Genomic DNA, 9,191 nt, shown 5'->3' with positions numbered 1-9,191 from the left:
TAGATACATTTCATAAAAATAAAGCTGTAATTAAAAACTCTCTCTCTCTCTATGTCTCTCTTTCTCTCTCTCTAACCCTAACGCTCCTTCTCCCCCCCCCCCTCTCTCTATCTCTTTCCCTCCCTCCTTCTTACCCCCCCCCCCCCCTCTCTTTATCTCCCACACACCTACCTTGAGGGCAGGTGGTATTTAAGCAGTAGCACAGGTGGCACGGGAGCCACAGGTCGAAAGGGGAGACAAACTAGCTGTTCTTTTGGTCTCCTCAGCTCAGACAAAATGAGTCGGGATTATTTTGGCTTCTCTTTAATGCAACCAAGAAATGGAGCAAACAATGGCACCACTGTCGTATACGCTGTCAACAACCCAGCAGACATATCAGTCATTGTGTTGTACTTTATTCTCGTCCTGGCTGTTGGAATATGGGTGAGTTACTCAATCGTTCTACTGAATGGCTGCGCGCTCTCAAGCTAATTTGCTCCTGTGAATTGTTAACCGCCCGTCAAAGCAAAAGGCAGACGTGGTTCTGTTCGAGACAGGAAACTTCCAGGTGGATTTGTAACGTTGCGTGCAGGAGAAAATTCTGGCAAGCATCTTCTCATACCGTGTTGTTTGAATCACAGAGAGAAATGAGACCAGGTTCACAGTGTGATAACTGTTAATCATTGAAGTTTGTCCAACGGTGATGGGATCATTCTGTACTGATGCTATGCAGCTTTTGTTCCTCATAAACCCCACTAATGTAGAAAAACCTGCCGTCAACCTCAGCTTACTGGCTTGTAAAAGGATCATTAACTAATTTAATTTAACTGTGAATAGTATGAGGCAAGGGAATTAATCCCCCCCCCCCCAATTAAAGTATACTCTTCATTCAGTTTTTTTGTTTGCTTCAAAATGTGTTCTTTGGGCAGAAAATACAAGTATAAGTCTATTATCTGAAGACGGGTTGTACCATGTTTGCAGACTGTGCTGTTGACAGAATGTTGAGATGTCTCCATGTCCCTTTGCAGGCCATGGTCCGTACCAACCGGTCGACGGTGGGGGGGTTCTTCCTGGCAGGGAGGAGTATGGTGTGGTGGCCGGTGAGTAAAGGACAAGGAAATGTTGTGACCAAGATTACTGGAAAGCATGTTATCTTACAGAGGTCAACTTTGATTTCCCAACCGTCTTCTGGAGAACTGAATGACGTATTTATTTGCCAAACCATTACCTGTGCTGTACCAGAGGCGTAGCCACAGGTAGGCCTGGGTAGGCCTGGGTAGGCCTATTTGTTCGAAGGCTTACCCAAAAAGGAAAATGTCTCAGAAAAATGATGCACTGGGTGCACATCACAAAGTAAATAACTAAAAAAACTGAAAAGATGCCTATCCATATTTTTCTAGGCCTTCCCAAAAAGATGATTCTGTCCACGCCCCTGGCTGCCACGATGAGTTTATGATTAAGCTGTATTAAAATGAATCCTTATCAGCTCATTTGAATCTAACTAACAATGAATTACGTGTTTATGATAACATAAAACTATGTAACCATGCGTATCCTCTGCCTATTTTCCTTGAGAGTCCATATTATTCAGTGACGCAATATGGGAAAATAACTGGTTGTATTGCAATTTTTTAAAATCTCAAACCTTACTATGAAAGGAGTAAAATGCTATGAGCTATGCAGACTACATTTTACCATGTATCCTATAAAACAAACCACAGTGATGAAATCGTACCAATTGTACCTACGGGTGATTGTGATTTTCCCTGGTCTCTCTCCAGATTGGCGCATCTCTCTTTGCCAGCAACATTGGCAGCGGGCATTTCGTGGGCATCGCAGGAACAGCAGCTGCTTCAGGCCTCGCCATAGGAGGGTTTGAGTGGAATGTGAGAAAAACATTTACATTACATTTACATTTAGTCATTTAGCAGACGCTCTTATCCAGAGCGACTTACAGTAAGTACAGGGACATTATCCCCGAGGTAAGTAGGGTGAAGTGCCTTGCCCAAAGACAGAACGTCATTTGGCACGGCGGGGAATTGATCCAACAACCTTCTGATTACTGGCCCGACTCCCTCACCGCTCAGCCATCTGACTCCCAAAACAAACGGACAACTTTTGTAACTTCTCACAGTATCATCTTAACCTCTGGCACTGGTCGTTGTAATGTCCCTTATCTCTCCCCTCAGGCAAGGTCAATGGTTATATATATGGTTTATAATCACCCTGGAAACTAGCATTTCATAACAGATGCTACATAACATGCTACACTACCTCTGCATGAAGTGATTATGTCATGTCAAAATGAATCTAAAGTTTACTGTTTGCCAACCATCCATATCCACGTTGGTTCCAGGCCCTTGTGGTGGTGGTTATTCTTGGCTGGCTGTTCGTGCCCATCTACATCAAAGCAGGGGTGAGGATGTCGACAAGCTGGCCGTTCCTCATGTCGCAGTATCTGCTTGATGAGTGACGTGTCCTTGGGCGTGCTAATGCCATCTGGCTGCTTCTAGGTGGTGACCATGCCAGAGTACCTGAAGAAGAGGTTTGGAGGACAGCGCATTCGCGTCTACCTGTCTGTGCTCTCTCTCTTCCTCTACGTGTTCACCAAGATCTCAGTGAGTCCTTAGCCGGCCAGACTCACTACTGACTCACTTGAGAATCCCGGCAGATACTGAAAATGAACTCTTTCTTACTCTCTCACTCTCTTTATCCCTTTCTCTATATTTTTCTCTCTCTCTCTCTCTCTCTCTCTCTCTCTCTCTCTCTCTCTCTCTCTCTCTCTCTCTCTCTCTCTCTCCCTCTCTCTTTCAGGCAGACATGTTTTCTGGTGCCATCTTTATCAACCTGGCTCTGGGACTGAATATTTACCTGGCTGTGATTCTACTGCTATTGATCACTGCTCTGTATACAGTCACAGGTACACTCTCCTCTCACGCTGTCAACACAGCTCCCTCCAGGCACATTGAAATAATATTCCTGTCAAGCATTAAGAAGCTCTTATCTGTATTGTGAATGGTACCATGGATGAAGGGATGAAAGTCCATCCAATATCGCAGCCTCCACTCTCTCCTCGGGGATCCTTATCAGCACTGCATCGTGGGTAATTACCCATGTAGTTTGATAAGTCATGGGCCGACCTCCTGCTGTTGTTCTTGGTCTAATGATGCCTCCATACCTGAACTTTAACATGCCTACGTAACATGGCAATGACCGCTCAATGTTAACAGCAGCACATCCGGTCAGCCTCGATTGACACGCATGAACTCCATGGCTTTGATAGGAAAACACAGCATGTTGTAAACGCGTGGATGAGTGGACGATTTTTACCAAAAGATAACGAGATATTACGAGACGGTAAAAACGAAACACACCCGCTGCTCCCGCACGCCCAAATGTTTCCATCGTGAATTAAAACAGCAGTGGTGATGCGCTCGAACGTTGAATGCTACCTCACGTAGTGAGCTTTGTGTGTTTCCTGTCTCAGGTGGACTGGCTGCAGTGATCTACACTGACACCTTGCAGACTGTCATCATGTTGGTAGGGTCGTTCATCCTCATGGGCTTTGGTACGCTCCTGCTGCATCCATCAGACATCCGAATATTCAAACCGAAACAAGACTGAACTCACTCGGTTTGAGGTTCCAAACTTCCCGGTGTCTCAGTGGATCCCTCAGTGGAACTCCTGTTTGTGTCCGCAGCTTTCAACGAGGTGGGAGGCTACACGAGCTTCCAGGCCAAGTACATGGAAGCCATCCCCGCCTTCGTCGGAGTGAACATCAGCGAGAAGTGTTACACACCTCGACCAGACTCCTTCCACATCTTCAGGGACGCCATCACAGGAGACCTGCCCTGGCCCGGCCTGGTGTTCGGACTCACCATCCAGGCCACGTGGTACTGGTGCACAGACCAGGTGCGTCATTGCTGCCTCCCCCCACTGACACGCAGACAGGCTCGACCCTCTACCCACCCTGGCTCACCCACACACCAAGCCCAGAGTGTCTTAGCCTCGCTTCAGTCCACAAGAAGTGAGTCAGACCTTGCTTTTGAATCCTGGTGCTGAGGTAAGATGGCCAGACAGACTCACTGAGGAGACGATAGTAATGGGAAGGACGTTTATTTTCACACCCAGACAGGAGCCACATAATAGCCCAAGAACAAGCCATTTCCGCCCTGAGTAAAATTCTAGTCGTCTCTCTGTTTATCAAAAGGTCTGTTCTGATATGGGTTTCTGTCTACATGCAGTAGTTTGTTCTTCTTGGCTCACAGACTAAGTGTTTTGGTACTTGCCTGAGATGGAAAAGCATTTCCTTGGATGAATATTTAATCGGCCAAGGCCGAGTTCTCTCATTAAAAGTGCCATGAAACTTAGATTAAAACAGGAAGTTATTGTAAGGATGAAGGAAACCACATCTGGTTTTAAACTTCTTCTACTTAAACGTCTGCTTTGTTTATGTGGTGTGCAACGACTGCATATTCGTTAAAAACAGCCAACTTGAGAGACAGTTTCAAAATTCTCCTCATCTCATCTTGAGATACTATCCTGAATACGAACAGGCGTCAACCCATTTGTCACCACAACACTTCAAATCCTCCCCTTCCGTGTGTCGTGCTCGGCAGGTTATTGTCCAACGTTGTCTCTCTGCGAAGAACCTTTCTCACATGAAGGCCGGCTGTATCCTGTGTGGCTACCTGAAACTCCTCCCCATGTTCCTCATGGTCTTCCCTGGCATGATGAGCAGAATCCTCTACACAGGTGAGCTGCCCACACAGACAAAACAAACGGACCCGAAGGATAGTACTCGAGTTGACGGATGCTTTTTAACACACATCTGATATAACCGCGGTTTATAAACCCCCTTGATAGGTTACACATGCATCTTTAGACTAAGCGAGTTTAATGTTGAATATTTCTGAAGTGTCTAACTTGGGCAGACAGTCTTGCCTGGGCCCGGGATGAGCATCTTAGATGGGGCCCCCCCCGCACCCAGATCTATCTCCTTTTCCCTTCCTCTTCCTCTCCTCTGCTCCAGTTCTGCCCCCCCCCCCCCCCCCCCCCCGGACAACAGACCCATTTGCCCCCCCCCCCCCAAGCGGGGGGCCTGCTCGGAGTGTGTGCGGACTGTATGTGTGTGTTGTGTGAGTAACGCTACACTCGTTTTGTCTCTGTGTGTCGCCCAGATGAGGTGGCGTGTGTGGACCCAAAGGAGTGTCTGCGGTATTGCGGTGCGAGTGTAGGCTGCACCAACATTGCCTATCCCAAACTCGTGGTTGACCTGATGCCAAACGGTGAGCGACTGGCCTAACCTCTACCGGCGACACCAGGCCAGCTTGTGATGAATGACAAGGACACTTTTTAAACACCAAATGTGCTTTCAAGAACAACTTGTGTAACCATAGAAAACCTTCCGTAACATTTCTTATTTTCCTGCGCCCTTCCATCTCTTCTCCGTTGGGTCTTTTCTCAATGTCTCCTTTCTTTTCTTCTTCTCCTTCTCCCCTCCCCTCGGTCTTGTCTCCTAACCCCCCCTCCTCCGCCCCTGTCCTCCTTGTCTCCCCTCCTCCTCCTCCCCTCCATACCTCCTCCTCCCCTCCTTGTTGTCTCCCCTCCACTCCACCTTCGTTCTCCTCCTCCCTGTCTCCTCTGCCCCCCCTGGTTCCTCCCCTCCTCCCCTCCTGCCCCCCCTGGTTCCTCCCCTCCTGCCCCCCCTGGTTCCTCCCCTCCTGCCCCCCCTGGTTTCTCAGGTCTGCGAGGCCTCATGTTGTCGGTGATGCTGGCCTCTCTGATGAGCTCCCTCACCTCCATCTTCAACAGCGCCAGCACCCTCTTCACCATGGACATCTACACCAAGATACGCAAGTCAGCCACTGAGAAGGAGCTTATGATCGCTGGCAGGTAAACCCAGAACAGGCACATTAGGGTGTTTAGGGTGAATCAGGGTTCCCTTGGGGTGAACTTAGGTGCTTCCACTCCTGTAATACTATGTGTGTGTGTGTGGTGTGTGTGTGTGTGCAGGGTGTTCATAATCGCTCTTATTGGGGTGAGCATCGCGTGGATCCCTGTGGTACAGTCTGCACAGAGTGGGCAGCTGTTCGACTACATCCAGTCCATCACCAGCTACCTGACCCCGCCCATCGCTGCCGTTTTCATGCTCGCCATCTTCTGCAAGCGCGTCAACGAAGCCGTGAGTCCCGCCCCTGCTTCACCTCTCCTCCAGGAGGCGTTCCTTTAGGCTGCCAAAAGAGGTCGCCTAAAGATCCATCTAAAGTGGTCGTAGAAAGATGACTGAGGTTATCCGTCGCCGCCCAGCGACGGCGTTTCTCTGTCGTTGCATCTCCCAATCCGTTCAAAGGTCCCTGGTTATCACGACACATTTATTGCCTCTCTGCTTTCGGTCACTACTTTCATGTTCGTGTTTGTTTAGCGGGAACTAGAGCATGACTAAGCACTACATCACAGATGAGGATGATAATGATGATGTCTTTGCCCCTCAGGGTGCGTTCTACGGGCTTCTGATTGGCCTGTGCATCGGCCTATCCCGGATGATCGCAGAGTTTGCCTTCGGCACGGGGAGCTGCGCCGAGCCCAGCGTCTGTCCCACCATCATCTGCGGGGTTCACTACCTCTACTTCTCCATCATCTTGTTCTCCATCTCCTGCATCCTCATCGTGTCCATCTCCCTCATGACCAAACCCATCGAGGACAAATACGTGAGTGGAGCGTATTCACCTCAGAGTGTGAGGTCGTCTGTCGAAGGGATGGCGAGGTTTTAGTTGTCTCCTCTTATACGTTGCATTGAAAAGAGAAAGTCTGACTAATACGTTGTTATGATGACATGAGTTAACAGTTAGCCCAGTGCCATCCCAGTCGAGATCATACGTGACTCAGTGGTAATTGATTTCCACTTCCTGTCCATCATTAACTTCAATTCCCAACCGCCTTCTCTACGTCAGGCTAGTTCACGGAAAACAAAATGTCTCTGAAATATGCAGGATTAATTTGTAACGTCTTGTAAGCTGTTAACCGAACGTGTGTAAGAGGTTGCAGATGGTGAGAACCCCCCCCCCATCCCATAGGTCATCACTGTAACTGTGTATCCTGTGTGTGTATGTGTGTCCTGTGTGTGTGTGTGTGTGTGTGTTCCTCTCCGCCCCCCAGCTCTATCGCCTGTGTTGGAGCCTCAGGAACAACACAGAGCAAAGAGAGGACCTGGAAAAGGACGACTGGGTCGACAACCAAGACTCCCTGGATATAGAGGGTGAGGGAGGACAGCATGCAGTCCCAACACACACACACACATACACGCACACACACATAAGCACAGACATGCATGTTCACACATACACACACACACATACACACACACACATACACACACACACATACACACACATACATACACACACATACGCACACACACACACACACTCTTCCACCCAGCCACATCCTCCCCTCATCCCTGTCCTCCTCTCCCGGCAGAGCCCACGGAGGAGCCTGGCCGCTGTAAGAAGCTCTTCCTGGGCTTCTGTGGCCTGGAGCAGAGCAAGGCCCCCAAGCTCACCCAGGAGGAACAGGAGGAACTCCAGAAACAGCTGACAGACACCTCTGAGGTTCCTCTGTGGAGGAACGTGGTGAACGCCAACGCCCTCATCCTGCTGTGTGTGGCCGTGTTCCTGCACGGCTTCTACGGCTAAGGCTCTCCCCTCGGGAAGGCCCCCCCTGCTCCTGTGGTCCTAAGGGAGTCAGGTGGCTGAGCGGTGAGGGAGTCGGGCTAGTAATCTGAAAGTCGCCAGTTCGATTCACGGCCGAGCCAAATGACGCAAGGCACTTCACCCTACTTGCCTCTGGGGGGAATGTCCCTGTACTTACTGTAAGTCGCTCTGGATAAGAGCGTCTGCTAAAAATGTAATGTAAGCTGTTTGTGTCGGTGACCTAGCGTTGGGGCTGTTGGTACTTCTAAACCTGCTGGACTCAAACACTACCTGGGAAAGACTTTACGAGGGTATTTCAAGGGTGTTGCTTTCAAGACTGAAGGGGTTGTGTGTGTGCAAATTGCACTGACATGTTGAATATTTTATAATTAGGAATCTCTGCCAATGCCGGTATAAGCTGGCATGGTCAGATAGCTATTAATCAGAAAGTTGTTGGTTCGATTCCCGGCCGTGCCAAATGACGTTGTGTCCTTGGGCAAGGCACTTCACCCTACTTGCCTCGGGGAGAATGTCCCTGTACTTACTGTAAGTCGCTCTGGATAAGAGCGTCTCCTAAATGACTAAATGTAAAGAGAAGTGAGTGATTGGAATGTATGGTGTTCGCTGCAAGACTTTGCAAAAATGATGAAAGCCTAATATAATCAGAATAAAGCTCTCTATGGTATTTTCCTTTAATCTCGTCATAGCAGTTTGGTCCTTCCAGAATACAGAGGATAAAAAAAAAAAACTTTGCTAGTAATGACAATCAAACGTATAATCACGTACTGCCTTATGTTAACAAGTCGTATGCGACCAAAGTCCATACTGGTGCCATATCCTCATTCCATTCTCGTTTGTTCTGTAGCTAGTTGTTAATAAGTGATGTTTCAAGGATGGATTCAACTGCTGTGAATTTCCTCAAATCCTTCTTCTTCTGCATCTGTCTTATTACTGACCCCTGCTGGACACAAGAGTACCTTGTGTGAATGTAAAATTACATTTAGGTAATTTAATTGGAGTGGGTCATGATATGCATTGATGACAGTGTTCATAACAACCTGCATAGCATCCCTGCATTTTGTTTTAAGGTTTTGTTTGATAAAATGTAAAGATTTTGTTTAAACCAAAAATCCCTGTAGAAACAAACAATGTTGGCATTGAAGATTAGTAGTTCAAGTATCATGTTCTGCTTTTATAAATTCCCCTCTCGCTCTAGACCCGTCTGGCAACTTGTTTCAAAGCACGTTCTTCGGTGTCACATGACAAAGCCTAGTAGTCTTACAGCCCCGTCAGAAGCACCCTTCCTGTACCATGGAGTCAGATGGCTGAGCGGTGAGGGAGTCGGGCTCGTAATCAGAAGGTTGCCGGATCGATTCCCGCTGTGCCAAAATGACATTGTGTCCTTGGGCAAGGTACTTCACCCTACTTGCCTCAGGGGGAATGTCCCTGTACTTACTGTAAGTTTCTCTGGATAAGGGCGTCTGCTAAATATGTTAATGTTTTGCATAGAGAATACACACC

General features: G+C 48.2%; 1 protein-coding gene across 1 annotated transcript; it reads left to right on the top strand.

Annotated features, from left to right (window-relative positions):
• Positions 1–269: 269 nt before the first annotated feature.
• Positions 270–7,741, top strand: slc5a1 (solute carrier family 5 member 1). The gene is made up of 15 exons (XM_047017854.1): positions 270–423; positions 1,008–1,079; positions 1,761–1,865; positions 2,336–2,395; positions 2,493–2,597; positions 2,794–2,899; positions 3,467–3,547; positions 3,680–3,891; positions 4,599–4,734; positions 5,160–5,267; positions 5,724–5,874; positions 5,995–6,163; positions 6,474–6,689; positions 7,138–7,237; positions 7,459–7,741. Exons 1-15 carry the CDS (start codon positions 277–279, stop codon positions 7,671–7,673), a joined length of 1,983 nt encoding a protein of 660 aa, XP_046873810.1. The 5' UTR covers positions 270–276; the 3' UTR covers positions 7,674–7,741.
• Positions 7,742–9,191: the final 1,450 nt, after the last annotated feature.

This window comes from Hypomesus transpacificus, unplaced genomic scaffold, assembly GCF_021917145.1.
Source record: "Hypomesus transpacificus isolate Combined female unplaced genomic scaffold, fHypTra1 scaffold_84, whole genome shotgun sequence".
Taxonomy (NCBI): domain Eukaryota; kingdom Metazoa; phylum Chordata; class Actinopteri; order Osmeriformes; family Osmeridae; genus Hypomesus; species Hypomesus transpacificus.
This window is presented reverse-complemented; position numbering and strand designations above follow the sequence as displayed.

Excerpts from the sequence above, each read along its gene's own strand:
- slc5a1 (XM_047017854.1), top strand. The coding sequence starts at position 277 with ATGAGTCGGGATTATTTTGGCTTCTCTTTAATGCAACCAAGAAATGGA. Across the intron at positions 2,396-2,492 it reads CCATCTACATCAAAGCAGGG|GTGGTGACCATGCCAGAGTA; the intron begins GTGAGGATGTCG and ends GGCTGCTTCTAG. Across the intron at positions 7,238-7,458 it reads AGACTCCCTGGATATAGAGG|AGCCCACGGAGGAGCCTGGC; the intron begins GTGAGGGAGGAC and ends CTCTCCCGGCAG.